Raw genomic sequence first — 18,744 nt, 5'->3', positions numbered from 1 at the left:
CATCTTAGAAATTGGTTTCTTTGTACATAGCCCGTCTCAGAAATCTGGATTACATTGGAGGTGAGAGTTCCTTGCAACATAAAAAAGGTGGAATCACTAGGCGATAGGAGAACCCGCATTCGATATTTTATTATATCTTTTTAAAAATAAAAATATATGTTTAAAAAAAATTGGAAAAACAAACCTTTTATTTCCCTGAAGACTAGTTAAAATAATAGGTAAAAGCCTCAATTTCTTATGCAAGAGACACAAGTTTCATGCAAACCATGGATAATCAAATGGGATTTCTTTCTTGTCTCAGCATTGTAAATGGTTAATAGCTTCCATTTTCCATGCACAGATTTATTAAAATTACCCCTCTCCCCCACCAACAACTCACCTTTGTAGTAATGCTTACAAAGTACTCAACAATAGCTAGGCAGTTGGGTAGCTGACACTGCTACATAAAATGACAAACATAATTGTTTCACTTGTTTCTTTTTCTCACCCTCATTTGTTTGTTTTATCCACCTGTTGTCTCATGTCACATGCTAAAGTCCCCTTCCCCCAGTCCTGCACTGTAATCGGCAAGGGTGAACTGGTACACACAACACATCACAGACTTGAGGCCTTAGGGCAGGGGTGGGCAAACTTTTTGGCCTGAGGGCAACATCGGGGAATAGAAATTGTACGGTGGGCCATGAATGCTCACAAAATTGGGGTTAGGGTACAGGAGGGGGTGAGAGCGCTGGTTTGGGGTGAGGGCTCTGGGGTGGGGCTGAGGATGAGGAATTTGGGGTGTAGGAGGATGCTCTGAACTGGATGAGCGGTTCGGAGGGTGGGAGGAGGATCAAGGCTGGGGCAGGAGTGCTGAAAGGGGTGCAGGCTCTGGGGTGGGGTTGGGGATGAGAGGTTTGAGGTACAGGAGGGTGCTCCAGCCTGGGATCGAAGGGTTTGGAGAGTGGGAGGGGGATCAGGGCTGGGGCAGGGGGTTGGGGCATGGGGAGAGGCTCAGGGATGCAGGCTCCAAATGGCGCTTATCTCAAGTGGCTCCCAGAAGCAGTGGCATGTCCCTTCTCTGGCTCTTACGCTGAGGCACAGCCAGGCAGCTCTGCACGCTGCCCCATCTGCAGGCACCACCTCTGCAGCTCCCATTGGAGCGCCAGAGGGGGCCATTGGAGCATGTAGGAGCCAGAGCAGGGCCATGCTGCAGCTTCCAGGAGCCGCGAGGTGCGGCCTGCGACCCAGCACCCCAGCTGGAGTGCCAGTGCGGGGCCAAGCTACAGACCCCCGCTCTCCAGCAGCAGCTTGTGGGCTGGCTTAAAATGGCTCACAGGCCGTAGTTTGCCCACCCCTGCCTTACGGTATGACAACATGGCCAAAAAAAAACCAACACGGCAGAGGGTGTTGGAGCCCAGGTTTACAGCCCTGGGCTCATGCTCTGACACTAAAAATAGCCGTGTAGATAGGTAGGCTCAGGTTGGAGTTCAGCCTCTGAAATCCACACCAGTTCCTGGCTTTCAGAGCCGAACCTCCAGCCCAATCCAGAATATCTACATGGCTATTTTTAGTGCCACAGCCCGAGCCTTCCCCACTGGGTTTTTCTTTTGCTGTGTAGACATACCTTTAGATTGTAATTAAGCCCTTTGGGCAGGAACTGTCTTTTTGTTTTGTGTGTGCACATTGCCAAGTACTCTGGGGCCATGAGCTTTGATTGCAGCCTTTAGGCACTACCATAATTCAAATAATGTAATATTAATAATGATAGTATTGCATATAAAAGAATCTCTGTTAATTCAAAGCTAAATGTGTACAGTTAAAATATGAGGAAATGTGGAAGTTGAATTGATTTGTTGGGGTTGCTGTTCAGCAAAATAAATATGCATATTCAGAATCATTAGATACCTTCCTGGCACAGGAAAGACACAACCTAACTTCTTAACAATTACTACATACCTAATACAATTGACCTAACGTTCAGTATATAAAAAAATCTGAATAAAACTCTCAGAGTAATTGGGTTTTTTGGTGTGTTTTTTGATTGATTTGCTAGTTGAATTTTCAATACTCCAGGCGTGTGATTTAAGAATTTAATGAGAAAAAAAATCGCTGACAAATAGGGAAGACTTTAAAAGAGCTCCTGTCCCTACTTGGGAATGAAGCCACTCCAGCTAACTACATTTAAGCAATGCTTTCCTAGTGAAGTAATAAGAAGAGGGGTTTCCTTTTGAAAAATTACAAAGGTTTTTAGGACTGAAAATGGTAACTCTTTTTCACAGTCAGTTGTTTCCCTGATTTTTAACAGCAAAAGGTACTTGAATCCTGGGTCATTATGCTGCAAGTAAGTTATGGAGAAAGACCCAGTTCTGCATCAGTGCCTTCACAGAGACGATCCACAGTCAATATAGCGCCACATAGTCACTCTGGTGGATCCCAGTGCAAGATCAAGGCCTATGGGGCATTTCTGTCATAGCTCTCTTGGACTCCATGAAGTTCATCATTTAAAAAATAAAAATCCTTGGCTCTTTAACATGTTGGTCTTATATCATACGGGTAGACAATAAACCATTGCAATTACACTGAGAACCTCAATGGCTGCCAGTTTAAAATCTGAGCTGGATGTAAGGCTGAGCGAGAGCAGGAACTGTCTGATATTAGGATTAGTGGTTTCCCACAAGGATCTGTGTAAGTGATTCCAGGCAGCTCCCTGCAGAGATTCAATACTATTTTGATTAAAATAATACAAACCATGGGGATTTTAGCATTATTTTTATTATAAATTCATGCCTTGTGCCTTTTCTCCAACATCTAGTCCATGATTTTTTTGGATAATTTACCATAAGAGAACCAGTAGGAAAGGGAGCAGGGAATCAGATCACACAAGGGACCTAAAGTCATCGCTGTTTGCTGTTCTCACAAACTCCCATCACAACTGGCACCTATATGGTATTGTCAATAGAGACTGAATGAACTCCCTCCTAGAAGTAGCTCATCTACAGTAGAATTGACTCATTATGGTGAATAAATGTGCACTGCTGTTTGCCTGCGTTGTATGTATGTGGTGGATAAACAGAGGACATCATTGGCAGAGCTGCAACCCTGACACCTTTTGGACCACTAAATTTACTTACAGTTTTTATAAGCTAATACACATGTTGCTGATATTGTGCTCTGAGGAGATAGAGCACTGGCATGGGACTCAGGAAACCTGGATGTATTCCCAGCTCTGGCCTACTGGATGACCTTGGGCAATTCACTTTCATCTCTCTATGCCTCAGTTTCACTACATGTGAAATGGGGCTAATGATACTGACCTCCTTTGTAAAGTGCTTTGACGTCTATTGATGAAAAGTGCTTGAATCTAAAACAGTATGACCCAGGATGACCTTAAGCAACAAAACTTAATATTCCTCTGTACTATGCTTGATGAAGTTAACACTAAGTCATCATTCTTATTTTGAGGTCTTCTAAATTAATGTGGAGCATCAATAAATCGAAGCAATGACTTACCCTAGGAGTTGGGCACCTAACTCCTAAGACTGCTGATTCACACAATGTTATGTGTTTTCTTAAAGTCCCAACTCCTGGATTCTTGTGGTAAGTTAGAGTATCAGATTTATTTGAAAAAATGAAGTATATTTCCATCCCTCGTGGCTGCAGGACAAACATTGAAAATGTGACCCAAATGTGATGCAAAAGATCAAAAACTCAGACAAATAAAAATAACCCAAAATGTATTATTTTGAAATATCTCATAATTTTTAAGCCAATGTAATGAATTATTGAGGCCAGACTCTGGATTTTTGGATGCTGGGGGTTAATATTACTGAACTTTCTTAGCTGCCTTGAAAATCCCAGCCTAAAATCATAGGCAGATGTCTGAGTTCTTCATTTGTTTTTTCTTCCTCAAGACTATCGGTCAAAGCTTGAAGTGTAACATACAGTAAATGTCACAGGAAAAGTGAAATGCTCTTTAACCACAAAATACCACTGTCCACAACATGATTGAAAATGCTGTCTCAAGCTTCTACAGTCTTTAGTGCTGAATATTAGCTCCTTGAATTGCCTTGTTGTCCTCCATTGGCAAGTTACCTGGCATCACCATATGTTTGCAAATGCACCTTTCCTGAAAGCCTGCAGCAGAGCTGCCTCCTGTCCAACTTTTGGCGGGAGGCTCCTGCTTTCTGCACTCTTCTCCAGCTGTGCAGCATGCCCCTGCTGCCTTTGGCTTTTCTGGAAGTCATCCAGAGCTTTTCATTTTGTTTTATTCTAAAGGCTTTATGGCCACAGCTACGGAGCATTCCCCACTAACTGCTAGACAGGCAGGAAGCATCAGGCTCAGAGACTCACCTCTTTCCCTGGCCCAGTTGCTATACATGCAGGGAGTGCACTAGGGATTTGGAAGAGATTTGGAAACCCCTCTGCCCTACTTTCTTGATTCCGTAGAGTCTCTTAGAAGGGATGGGTCAAAAGGAGCAGGTGAGAGGGGGTAGGCAGAGAGATCTTGGGGAGGGGGGGGAATAAACAAATGGCGGGGACGGGGGGGAACTGGTGACAAGGAGAAAGGAAAAAAAGACTCAGCCATGCAGAGGAAGATGGGGTGTTGGCCTGATGTTTCTCTAGGGAAGAGAAGCCTACCATCTGCCCTGAAGATGAACTAATTTTAAGAATTGCATTTTCCAATTGTGTAACTGCATTTCCAATAGTCTGTAAAGCATATTTATGTAAATGAGCATCTACTTTATGCAGATTTGGCCTCAGGCATTTGAAGGGCAAGGTAGGCAGGTCTGCTCAGCCAGCATTCCAAGTGTCTTGGCTAGGTGTATAGTCCTGTCTAATGCTGCCAGATACCAGGCTGCAGCTCCTCTGTGCCTGCTAGACTGCAGGTCAGTTTATTTGCCAAGTTTGGAATGTTCGGCAATATGACGTGTGAGTGACTGTGCATGATAAGAGCTAACAAACAGTTTAGGCAGCAGCATATTCAACAAGTGAAACCCATCCGATCAGCACACTTTCATGTCACACTATTTTGCATGGAGGGAAGTTTTGCTGTCATAACACACATCTCTTAGCTCAGTTACAGCTTCAGTAATTTCCAGAAGCGATTCATGGAGACTGCCTTCTGCAATAGGACTCTGAATGCTCAAACAATAGACAGAGGGGTTGGGAATGTCAGCATCATTCCATTTCATTAAGATGCTTTGTCCTGGTTCCCTCTAGTGGTAGGCAGGAGATAAACACACATTATAGTAAGCACTGAGCAGAGCCATATAGAGAATCTAAGATAGAAGTAAGGAAGTGAAAATGGGAGTGAAGTGTGAATGCCATATGCAAAGTGTGCTCACAGAGCCACATGGCATATGTAACTGTGTCTGGGAAAAAACACACACATGTGCAAGTAGTGAGTGTTAATATTTAAACTGTATTGATATGATAGACAGGTGCTTCACGCCTTCTTAGTGCATTCTGGCATTCTAACTAGTGCACACCAGTACTTATATTTATGTTTTCTGGTAACCTGCATACAGCCTCCTTAGTGAGCTGTGGTATCCTCTCCCACCGTTTACATTCCGGGGTGGGTTCTCAGAGCATATGTTCTTCAGCCAGCCTCGGCCTCATCCTCTTTCACCTGTGTTACAGGCTACTTTGGTGGATGTGGATTTTGGGAGATAGGGAAATTGTTTTAATACCTCCTGAACTGTAAAGGTACTGTTGGGCAGCTGTGAATCTGCCCTTTCTTTTCTGTTTTGGCACCATCAGAATTAAATAGCAGGAGTAAGTCTAGAGCATATTATAGAAAAGACTTGACAAAAAAGTACCAGTGCATCTACATAGTACTGCCTAATAATAAAACAGGGGTTTGTTACTCAGATGTGCAATCTGGAGGTTTTCAATGCCCAACTTCTTGTGGATGGATGCACAGAGAGCAGCTGTTTTCAAAACAGCTTTCCAACATCAGCGCCTGGCAAGAAGCTTGCAACCTTTTTTTCATATGTGAAAGTTGTCAGAGTTATCCATGCTTTTCCACCACAGTTGGAATGCTTCATTGTGCTTCACATGGGATTACACCTTCAAAACATTTGGAAATTGCAGCTGCCTGCTTACCAAGTAGTATGTCTCTCAGAGAGCATGATTTCTGGCTGAGATGCTGATTTTGATCAATAAATTCCTAAATGGTTTGGTTTCTGACTGCCTTAGAGACCACCTACCCTTTCCAAGTGCCAACCCTCCAGGATTGTCCTGGAGTCTCCAGGAATTAATCTTTAATTTAAAATTATGTCATGTGATGAAACCTCCAAGAATACATCCAACCAAAATTGGCAACCCTAAGACCACCTGTTTCCCTGTAGTATACCATGGCAGTTGCCATCAGCTATGGGGATTTAGCTACTATTCCCCTAGCTTAAATAGGAGTGGGATACTGACAGGGCCTTCTTGATAAGGGGCCCTTAATTTTGGAATTCGGTTCACCCTCTTGGTCCAAAGAGCACTGTTCTTTCTTTCCCTCTTCCTTATTTTTAAGCTTCAGGGCACCAGGCTTTTCCCTGATGTTAAAGACTGGATGGAGGAAGGGGAGATGCTTACTGGTGTGGGTGTTTGGTGGGTAGTGGTGGTTTTTTGTTTTGGTGGGTTTTGTGCCTTCCTCCCTCACCCCCACTTCTTATAATAACTGAACAGCACATAGAGCCCTTGAGCTCGGATAAATAAACTAAATTTAGGAATGTTAATATTACATATGCTGTTTTTTGCTTTTCCTCTTTGTTCCTTTCTTTTTCTTTCCCTCTCCCACTTCTCTCTTTTTTGTGGCTTGACTTTTATCCCAGACTTAACTGGGTCTTCCTTGTTATGTCCTTGGGTGATTTCCAAGCACTAGTCCTTTATACAATTTTTCCTTTTTTTCTGCTGTTTTCTGCAATCCTTGATACTTCCTTACTCCAGTCTCTCCATCTTTTTTTCCCCTGCCTTTCGCCTTCCAAACATCCAAGCTCCCTCCAAGGGAGGAGAATTTTTTCTCCTGGTATTGAATGAACATACCAACCTGTCTGATTTGGCTAGGAAACTTAGGGTTTGGAGGGAGCGATCTCTGTTTAATGCATATAAGTAAGGGAATTTGGGGGCCCAGGATTTGGTGTATTTAATTTAATTAGAATATATTTTACCAGTGTCAAGCTGTTCTGCTACAGAATTCCATCTGCATACAAAAGTAGGATTACATTTTTTTTTATCATTTAGTTGTTAAAATATTTTTTTGATTGTCTAAAACCCAGGAAATATCCACTGGTATTTTCAAATCGGTTTCCAAAGGCAGATTCCAAGATTTCAATTTAAATCAAACTAAAAGCCTTAACAAAGTTGTCCCTTCTGATCAATTGTAAATGTTGGCAAATATGGTAATTTGTGTCTATTGGCAATTATCTCTTTCTGCCCTATCCTACCCTATGTGTGTGTTGCTAGGCTGTGTAATATAAGACGGGCACAAGTCAGTAGGACTTATAAAAGCAAACTGGAAAATATGAGTATTTCACAAACCGAACCCAAGCATAAAACTTCTGCTCTACTGAGGTAGCAGCAACTAATGTGCTAAATTAAGTACTACTTTTCTTTTGATTATTCCAAAATAATTCATTATAGTTGGAGCAAACTAGTCATCAAGCTCTGTTCCTATATGCAGATTCATACGTCTGTGTTAGGGTGATACAGTTCAAAACATAAAACTAATTGGACTTCTGGTCACCTTGTAGTTGTCTGTAAGTTACCCAGCACCAGGAGGGTAATACATGTCTGAGAATTATGACAAGTCTGATGCCGCAGTTATTGCAAATGTTCTTATAAAAATACAGATTCATTCAACTGGGGAGCGTTGAAAGCCAGTGGTGCATGCCCTGAATTAGAACCTGTCAAAATCAGTGTTGAAGCTTTCCAAACAAGCTATTATAGATATTCACATTTATTAAAGCATTTTTGAGTTGTTTAGTAGGAGGAACTCTATCTATGCAGTGTACACCAACATTAGTACTTTGATGCTGATATGCAGCTTTCTTCTTCCCTCATGTTGCCTCTTTCTCTGGGATCAATTGTCCTCCCTGGCATTTAATAGTTTTAGATTGTCTCGCTGGAATGTCAGCCCTGGTCTACACTGGGGGAGGGGGGGCAGGGGGATCGATCTATGTTATGCAACTTCAGCTACGTGAATAACATAGCTGAAGTCGATGTACTTAGATTGACTTACTGTGATGTCTTTACCGCGGTGAGTCGACTGCTGCCACTCCCACGTCGACTCCACCTGCGCCTCTCGCGGCGGTGGAGTACAGTAGTCGACGGGACAGCTCTTGGGGGGGTCGATTTATCGCGTCTAGACTAGACACGATAAATCCATCCCTGCTGGATCCATCGCTGCCTGCCAAGCATTTTTTTGTAAAGCTAATAAAAAAAAAGAAGTTTTATACAAAGGATGCAATTTTGCAACTCTTCCCATTTTGCAGCTCACTCACATAAGTTGTCCTTTTGAACTTGGTGGATTCAGTGGGACTACTCGCATGAGTCATTGCTGCTCAACCTGAGTGAGGTCTACAGAAATGGTCCCTAAAATATCTTGGCTAATGATACAGTCCTGATGCTTATCTCTTTAGTTCAGTGTTATTCTTCAGGGGGAGCTATACCTTTGACCTCTGTCTCTCCATGGGTACCCTTTCCAAGTGACAGCCCTATGCCTGAACTTCTCTGCATCAAATCCCGTGATTCACCCCACTTCAGACTGGATCACCAGGCTGCAGCATCCTGTTGACAAACCATGCTACCTTCAATGGGTCCATCTGGGTTTGGCCCCTGTTATAGACTTCTTTCCAAAAGCATGTGACAAGTATGAAATTACAGTGATTCAGGACAGCTTTTTCAAAACAAGTATTAGGTATTTGTCCACAAGAACATATCAGGTAGGGAAGATAACAATGAAAAGCCTACATGCATGTTATCTTACTTAAACTTTAGCCTTTCCTTGCAACAATATATTATATTATTCCTGCTTGTTTCAGGCACGCACACACACCATTGGGGCTGGGCGAGACAGGCTGTACTTCCTACTGCTCCTGCCTTTCTGATATCTGACCCACCAGTCAATGTGTCTCCCTCAAGTCACAGACTGCCTTTTTATCCTTTTCAACCATTCAATGATTATTTTTTTCAAGAGTCCCTGCCTCTAGATCTCCTGGGGCTTTGAGCAGCACGCCTGAATCTGGTCACACATTTCTTCAGAGGGAGTCTGAGATCGCCTTCCAGCAATGTATTGTCCATTGAATTAGAGTCTTTGCCAGACTCCAGCTGGAATTAACCTTTAGGGTTCCATAAAGCCAGCCACCACACAATAACTACCAAATCTACAGATTATAAACTTCATAAAATTAATACAGATATCTCCCTCATTCTTCATATTCGGTATGTCAGAAAATTAACAGCCATAGGCATACATTTGCAAAAGTGATGAGTGATTTAGAGTGCCTCTGTTCTGGGATGCCCAACTTGAGACATCTTAAAGGAGCCTGATTTTCAGAGGCTCAGCTCTTTCTGAAAATCAAGCCCCTTTACCCCTTTAAGGTATCAGAAGTTGGGGCACACAAAAAATGGAAGCACTCAAAATCACTAGTCTCCTTTGAAAATCTTGGCTTTATCATAGAGCATGATTCATTCAATTCAGAAAGTTTTAAATAAAATTTCTATGAAACACTTTGAAAACAAACACCTGGTTCTGTTTCAAAACCTATACAGTTGAAATTTTACTTACGTTAAACCTCATTTGTACATTCAGCACCAGTAATACAAGGCTGAGTGCTCTCTGCCAGTAGCAGTATTGTGATGAGCAATCTTCTTAACAGAGATTGTGCACTCAGATAGAAGAAAATATTCTTTACAGTCTGTCTGGTTTGGGGTGTTTTCCTTTCTTTTCCTGAAGCTTTGGCTGTTGAAGCCTTTTTGAAAGTCTCCAGAGCCTGGACAGCCTTAAAAGCTTCCTTCCTTTATACCTGTATTTGCTTTAGCAAAAAGAACTGGGGAGTGTCTTCTTTGAAGAGATGAATTAAAAATTCTATATCACTTTGAGCATCATAGTCATTTGTTCGTGATTTAATTATAACAAGAGTTATTGTCTGCAATTAATTACAACTGGATTAAAATAAACAGTAAACAGTTTAACAAAGGAGCTGAGGGTCTGTGTGTCAAGGCAGCAGTGCTTGAAGAACTCCCCATGGTGCTGCTGCCTCATTACTCTGGGCTGCAGTGCCAGAGGGCCCCTTCATTCAACATGGTTTCAGCATGGAGGCACCTGACTGCCCCAGACACCTTCCTCTCATATTGTCTTTCTTCCCATGCAACATGCAAATCCAGGCTAACCCCCATCCTGCCCACCTCAAGTCTCAATCCCTTGTGTCCCCCCACCCTGGGTATATTCTGTTTGCCTCTCCATATCCTCCCTTTCCTCCCATGGCTCCCCCGCCACAGAGTCCCCTCTTTCTTCTGGAGTCCATCTTCATACCTCCTGTTGCCAGCCTGCCTCCCCACATCTCTGGAAGTATGGACAATGCACAGCTGGTGGAGCGGGTTGGCAGCACTGGAAAACAGAAATAGCTGCTGGATCTGAGCAATTCCTTTGGTTAATCTTGGCATAACTCAATTTAGATGATACTGAGTAAGGAGACTAGCACTTTGTGTTTAATTTCAGATGTTAAAAGTGGCCTGCACCTCTGTTGTAGACTGTGTTTACATGTGATGTTTGGAATGTATGAGGACTGTGGTTGGTGCGGTGGGGGGGCTAATAACAGAGGAACCCAATGAAACATGAGGAAAATAAGGTAAAATTTCCCAAAGGACGCATTTTTAAATGGTTTCTTCTGGAAGAGTTAGTAAATGCTTTACAAAAAAATAAATGACATAGAAAAGTCAATTTCCCTCTAAAATATTGTGCTGAAATTTGAAAACAAAATTCAAAATGTAAAGCATGAAATGGAGATTTTAGTCTTGCAATAAATGCAGATCTCAATGCAGTCTTAACTATGGAATTGCTACTGCCACGTCCATAAAAATTTCTGTTAAACAGCTGCTAATCTGCTCACTGTATCTGTTAACATTCATTTCTTTGATAATCAGTTCATATTTATTCTACATCCCGTACAACATCTCTTTTATGGCAACTACATTAAATGAACATTTGGAGGCACATAAAGTGTTATGGAATTTATTATTTAACTATTCCAAACATGTCTCCTACAGTCTTTTTTTATATCTATCAGTAAAGCAGTGTGAAAAATAAAAACTACAAATAAGGAAGCTGCTCACTAAAACTTTAATTTCCTTTTGAAGTGGCAGTCTCTAGTTCAACTTCCAGTAATCATGCTTTCCACTCTACTTGGCTGCTTTAAGCAATTAATTTTTCTGTATTTTCACTGTCAGCTTTCCTTTTGTGATTCACTGATGTAAATTTGTCAAATTCGGTTACCGCTTTTGTTGTGCCCTGTGTAATTTTAGAGATTTTTATGTGTTGAGTTGAGAGAATACCTTGCAGATCTGATAGGCCGAATACATTTCAAGACACACAAATGATTCTCCTCTTTAAAACCCCATTGGTTATCACATTATGTATTTTTGTCACGTATGTCAATGAAAAGTGTGGTAATCAGAAGAGGTCATATTAAAGTTTACTTATGTGAAGATAATTCTCATCATTCTCTTGATTTTTTGCAAGACCAAATCATCATCATTATTCTTATTATTATGTATTATTTGTTTGTATTACAACAGTGTCTAGAAGCTTGGACTGAATCAATAAAATAAACAGACATGTTTTTCTTTATAAGACTTCAATGAAAACATAGATGTACACTGAAACATTGCCAATATCAGAAGGACTTGATGGTTATCAGCATAGATGCCTGATTGAACAGTCCTCTGACCTTGGTCATTGTTTACTGGTAACCTTGACCTGCATCTATGAGTAGTCCACTAGTCTGTCAAATAAAACAGTGGAGAAATGCTGCTCATTAAAATTGACTGTGTGGATCAGAGGCACTTCTTTACCTAGGCTCTGTTGACTTCAAGCTAGGTTGGTTTATCAGGCCATAATGCCAGGTGGGTTACAAGAATGATTATACAGAGAGAAGTAAACAATTTCCTCTAAACATGATTAACATTTTAAAGATGGTTTTTAAATTTTTGCTACATGCGTACCTTGTGAGTACATTAGACAAATCAAATAATTCCTGCTGATTAATCTAAACTGCAAGTTACATTCTTTGTTGTTTATTTCCAAGTATGTAGATAGATAATGCTTGCTTTGTTATATTAATGTTCTTTGTGTAAATATTCAATTGAGGGAAATATACAAATTCAACACAATATTTTTAGATACTTGCTCAAAGGTTGATAAAAGGTTTGGCTACAAATGAAATCTGTTGGTTTTTACATTTAAATTTACTAACAGTGTGCCACTTTGTGTGTGTTTCTTTTTCTCTTCCAGTGCCACCTTGGGCCTTAATAGCCATAGCCATAGTTGCAGTCCTATTAATCCTTACCTGCTGCTTTTGTCTCTGTAAGAAATGCTTGTTCAAAAAGAAGAACAAGAAGAAGGGAAAGGAAAAGGGAGGGAAGAACGCTATTAACATGAAAGATGTTAAAGATTTAGGGAAGACCATGAAAGACCAGGTAAAGTAGCCATCCTGTTCTTGGACACTGTTTATGTTTAAAGTGTTAAGTCTTCTAGCAATTATCTATTTTTGGTATTGCTCAATGGTTGGATAGTGGTGCTGTGTAGTGGAGACCAGCTGTATGTGCTTTGTCTTGGAGTTTCAGTTAGTAACCCCCTGGTGCCCATTGAAGGATGCCGATTCTACATGCACTGGTGCATGCTACTGATGGCAGCACTAGTCAATGCTTTCAAGGCAGCCAGTTAACTTCTCTCCTAATGAGAGGAGGAATACTGCAACTGGTCCATATAGAAGAGAGGTTTTTTGAGAAAATGGTGGTCTCAAAAATATAGCTGTGGGAGAGTCTTACAGCCATATCTATACAGGACTTTGACCAGGACCAGGTGCAATAGTGAGGTAGAGAGAACCCATGTTTGGATGAGTGGGGTACTAATCAAGGTCTTGTGAGACTAAATGACATGCAAGTGTGGACCTGGGCTACTAAAGCTCTTGCTGCACAAAAACAGAAGCTTACCTAGAGAAAGACCGAAAGCAAAGTGCAGCAGAAGAATGGTGGAAGAGATGCAAAGGAACAGGGGAAAGGGATGAGAAAAGGAAAGAATAAAAGAAAATTGGACAGGGGGATGAAGGCAGGGTTATATATGTGGGAGGGAGAAGATTAAAGGTGACAGAATACAGTTTTAGCTGAGAGCCAGTGAATGGCTTAGGGACAGATTCTCATGCTGCTGTTTGCACAACATTAATTTGAGAACAGCAGAGAAATACTTGCTTCCGACCTGTTTTGTGTGAGAGAGGTGCTATACTTGGGCACTAACTGGAAGGTTGCAGGACCCTGCATCTAATCCAATGTTCCCTTGGAACCACAGAATAGATTAGCATTGATCTGGAAGAAGACTGACTTTGACCAGAGGAAAATTCCACAGTGTTGGCTCTCTTGTGGGATGGGATGGTAAAGAGTTCAGATGTAAGGTAAATACACAGGGTGGCAAAATACAAACTAAACATCTTCACTAGTTATCTGATTAGTGCTAGGGTTGATAAGTGGGGATAAAATCACACTGTTGTGTAGATCATTTGGAAGTATTTCAGCAGCTAAGGACACACACGGAAGTATGTTTTTCAAATGTAGATTCAGGAGAATTAAGGAACTGCAGGACAAAACCTTTTCAGCTGGAGTAGGTGCTTCAGCTTCACTTCTGCAAATAATTAAGATTTTGCATGGGGAAGATTAGAATCCAGAGGCACTCTTTGTGCACTTGGGATCTAATCCTGCACCCCTGGAGTCAGTGGAAGTTCCACAGTTGACTTCAGCAGCAGCAGGATCAGGCCTTTTACAGCATGCAGTATCAAGCCAGAGAGCTCTTTAATATTCCCTTACTCCTTACATTTGCAGGCCCATTGACTAAATTTAGAGGCACAGTTTGCACATAACTGAAAATGGACTCTTCATTTACAGTGGCTAGCGCTGAAATGTGGACACACCATTTGAAAGCAATTAGCTTAACCAAGATATTACAGGCATTCCCTATACTTAGTAAGTAATATTGTGGGGAAAGCTCATTACCTTAAGACTGTATGGATCAACATTTTAATGGTGACCACTGTATATAGTTTCCTGTCATCAGAAGTCCCACAAAATATGTTAAATTCCACTGTTAAAGGGATCAGTGAAGTGAAGCTCAGAATATTATTGAACAGAAAACTTGGATCCTCTCTTGCAAAAGTCTAATGAGAAGTTTGGTTTACTTAATACGATAAATGTGAAAGAAATTTCTTATACTGTCTTGATTCAGGCACTTTGAGGAGGCATTCTTGGACTCCCTGTGTTTGAGCTATAGAATTTGTTCTCGTTTATTAATATTAAGTAATTGTCAGGTATTTCCCTCTGAGAAATTGTCTGAAAAAGCAGTTAATTAAATGCTGAGTTCGTCCTGGCCAACTTTAGCAAACTTTTACCCGTGGAAGCAAAAATAATTTGAAAATACTGTTTGAGCATATTGGGGATAAAATGCAGTGTGTTTGTTTGTGTGCTATCAAATGATACTAATGATAACAAACCTAACATTTCTTTGTAGGACAAGTAGTAGATATCTATGTGAGATTTGTCAGTAGATATCTGTGTGAGATTTGTTCTATATCATATAAGACTGTTCTTTTACTTATAGTATATTATTAAGTGTTGTTTATTATACTTGTTATGACCTGGATAAATGACCAATGACTCTAGCATTGACCTGTATTTAAAATATAAAATTGCGCTTAATAGTTAATGATGAGTTTGACACACAGTCCCTTTTTGGAGGAAAAGAAAGGTCAAATTCCAGTTACTAATTCATTGTCACAGAGATAATCAGAACTTTGCAAAAAAGCATAGAGTTTCAAGTCATATAGAACTTAACATCTTCAAATGGTTTTTATATTTATTGTAAAACAAATGTGTCCATACATTTAGAATTTAACCAGTGGTCTGTTAAGAAATGTATGCACCAGTGAACATATAGGGTTGGATCCTCAGACGGTGGAAATTGTCATATCCATTGAGGCTAGTGGAGCTATCACGATTTCCACCAATCGAGGATCTGCCTTGCTTGCCGACATTTTCAGAAATGGATTGCTAAAGTTAAGCTCTTAGGTTCATATTTAGGCATCTAAATCCGTGGCCTTATTTTCATAAACCCTGAGTACCTAGCAGCTCCTCTCAACGTTAATTCCTAATCTGGAAAACCTTGACCATATTTGCAGCATTTGTTTTTCAGTGTAAGCACAATCAGTTAATGATTTATTCTTGAATCAACACCGCAGGTTTTAGCACATGAAGACAGTGTACTGCTAAATTTAATGTAATATATTTCAGAAGGTAATCATTTTAGCGCCTCGGTTACAAATAAAATGGCAAGAGAGTGCCTCCAAGATATCAAGGAGATACATTTTAAAGCAAACAGACAAATAGATATAAAAAAGGTCTACTCTAATCCACCTGGAAAGAATTATTGAATTGGCTGTGTATGGTGCCATAAATCTGAAATGTTGCCAAAGCACAAAGGCTTGATCCTGTAGTCATTAGGCCCTAACTTGCAAAGTTCTGCTCACCTCCTGGATTCAACACAGGGCCTTCAGCTCCCTTTGATTTCAGTGGAAGTTGAGTGCTCAGTATCTCTTGGTAGGCAATAAGCAGCCTGCAAGTTCCAGTCCATAGTGCATACAGAAGTCCCATTAACTTCACTGGGAATTATTCCACTTGATAGAGCTAAAGGATTGGGCCCTCAAAGTAGCTTCTTTTTTTCTTCTTCCAATAAATAGTCATTAAAACCAATAACATTCCACTGACTCTAAGCTCTGATCCTCCTGGTAGCAGCCCTGTGAACACCTAGAGCCCCTCTGAAGCCAGTGAGGCTCTGCATGGTCATTGGGGTCCATGCTAGTAGATCTGATTGCAGAGTCAGAACTTTAGCCTTAGCACTGGTAACTGTTAGACACTGAATTGTGTAATATCCAGTATTCAGATAGATGCATCATTTTTCAGCATGTTCTTTTTCCTTAACATAATTTTAATATGATATTTTGAATAAATGTTGCTGTGACAAGGAAGAATAGTTGAAGTACACATTAGGGTCCTGATCTTGAAACCCTTACTCATGAGAGTAATTCTTATTCATGCAAGTAGAGCTATCTGCTCCAGCAAGACCAATCGCATGAGTAAAGGTTGCAGGATCAGGCCTTTCTTGTGTAAAGGAGGTGAATAAAGAATATATTATCTGTGGAAAAAGGTCATTTCTCCTTGGTTTCTACTAATGTTTGTGTGTGGATATTTTAATTTTTATTTCTTCCTTCTATGTCATCCTTATCTATGTTGTGTCTCATGACTGTTCTGGATTGTCACTTGCGGTAGGTTTATTTTGCTATTTGGACACGCCTAATCTAAAGCTCTGATATATTTAGTCTCTTGACAGCTGTGGCTCCTCAGTGAAGATTTTTACATAGCTTTGACACATCAAAAGGCTGAACTAAATTGATTTTTTTATGGGATAAAAGGTTGTCATTTTCTCCATACTTAAAATATATTGAGTCAAAATGTACTAGAAAGCTCAAGTTTAAAATTGATATACGCAAAAAAGAAATGGACTGTTTTTATTTCTTTTTAATATGCATTTTCACTGTATCAAATCTAGACCAAAACAGAAAAATATTCAAAAACACCAAAAACAAAATGGTCTCTTTCTACTGGTGCTAAAATAATCAGCATCTCATGCTATTACTTTATTCTCATTATTTTGTAGTCTTAATACAGTGAGTACACTTCAAGCTGTCAGCCAAAGTCTACTCCACACCAGATTGATTTCAGTGGTGTATTTCCAGAGTTACACTGGTGAACCTGGATGCAGACTGAGTCCAGCAATTTTTAAAGATAGCCCTATCACAGTTTTCTGTGCTGCAGTTTATCAGTCTCTACCTATCTTCCAGTCTCTACCAATCTCCCATAATTTTCTCCTGCAGTTTTTTTTTATCTGTAGAAAAACATCCAGCTCTAGAGACACTATAATAGCTGCTGATTTAATGGGTCTGAATTTAATTCATTGGTACAGCAAATTTCTTGCTTACGCTCAGCCTTTGGGAAAGGAATAGACTTAATCACTTCTGTGATGAACAGTGGCACTGAAAAATTATCAAAAATTCAGCCCTGTTTCTTGGAGAATAATTGCTGTGATGGTCTGCACCTTTTATTGGGTCACAGAGCATTTGTGGAGAAGGAGATTTAATATCTCAGACATTTCTAATTGCATCAGGCTGAAATACTGCTATTTGTGAGAGATTTTTATCTTGGGGGGAGTTTGTGTATTAGCTAAAGCAGGAGATTGGAAATCAGGCTGTATGGATTCCATACCCAGTCCTGCCATTGACTCCCTGTGTGACCATGGGTAAATCGCTTAAGAACATAAGAACGGCCATACTTTGCCAGGCCAATGGTTCATCTTGCCCAGTGTCCTGTCTTTCAACAGTGGACAGTGCCAGATGCTTCAGGGGGAATGATGGACCTATCCTAAATGAACTTGTATAATTTTTTAACCCAGTTATATTTTTAGCCTTCACATCATCTATTGGCAATGAATTCCACAGGTTGATAGTGCATTGTATGAGGTACTTCCTTATGTAGGTTTTAAACCTGCTGCCAATTAATTTCATTAGGTGATCATTAGTTCTCGTGTTACTTGAAGGGGTAAATTACCCTTCCCTATTCACTTTCTTCACAAACCATCCATGATTTTATTGACCTCTGTTGTCTCTCCGCTTCGTCACCTCTTTTCAAAACTGAACAATTCCCATCTTTCAGGGCTCTTTGTATGGAAGCCATTCCATAACCTGGATCATTTTTCTTTCCCTTTTCTGTACCTTTTCCAATTCTAGTATATCTCTTTAGAGATGGGGCAACCGAACTGCATGCAGTATTCAAGGTGTGGGTGTATCACAAATGTATATAGTGTGTGATACAGCATGGCCAGAGGGCAGCAGGAGAGTGTTAGAAGGGAGCCTTGTTCCCTGTAGAGGGAAGAAAGTTTTCTATAGATTAATTAAAGCACCTGAAGCCAATTAAAGCACCTGAAGCCAGTCACCTAATAATCCTCCCCGCCCCCCGCTTCACTCAGACAAGGAAAGGAGTTGAAGCAGAGTGGATTGGTGTTAGAGCAGAGAGCAATTTGGAGGGAAGCAGAAGAGAGTTTGGAGAAGAGCTGCGGTGGGCTAAGAAGACCAAGACCCTAGGTAAAGGGACACCTGGTTTGTGCAGAGGGAGGGCAGGAAGTCCCACAATTTGAAGGGCAGGAGAGGGAAGTAGTCCAGGGGAAGGAACCACTAGTTCAAGCAGTTTACCGCTATCCGTCAGGCCCCTGGGCTGGGACCTGGAGTAGAGGGGCGGGCCCGGGTCCCTCCCACTCCACTCCCCTCCTCTAGGACACTAGTGAGGCAGTTAATACCCCAGTTCAGGGGCGAGAAATGGTGTCCTGAATCCTCCCCAAGAAGAGAAAGTGCGAGACCCATCAAAGTAGTGCCAGCAATTTGCCACAATTATGATATTTTCTAT

General features: G+C 40.9%; 1 protein-coding gene across 3 annotated transcripts in view; it reads left to right on the top strand.

Moving 5' to 3' along the window:
• Nucleotides 1-18,744, top strand: part of SYT1 (synaptotagmin 1) — a 507,893-nt gene that overhangs the window by 362,822 nt on the left and 126,327 nt on the right. For all 3 annotated transcript variants that reach the window (XM_084617798.1, XM_084617797.1, XM_084617796.1), the window contains one exon: nucleotides 12,482-12,666. In XM_084617798.1, the coding sequence (XP_084473924.1) occupies nucleotides 12,482-12,666 (185 nt within the window). The remainder of the gene's footprint in view (nucleotides 1-12,481; nucleotides 12,667-18,744) is intronic.

The sequence above is a fragment of the Lepidochelys olivacea genome (genome assembly GCF_965140295.1).
Source record: "Lepidochelys olivacea isolate rLepOli2 genome assembly, chromosome: 1".
NCBI classification, from domain to species: domain Eukaryota; kingdom Metazoa; phylum Chordata; order Testudines; family Cheloniidae; genus Lepidochelys; species Lepidochelys olivacea.
Note: the sequence above shows the minus strand (reverse complement) of the source record. Positions and strands in the feature narration are given on the sequence as shown.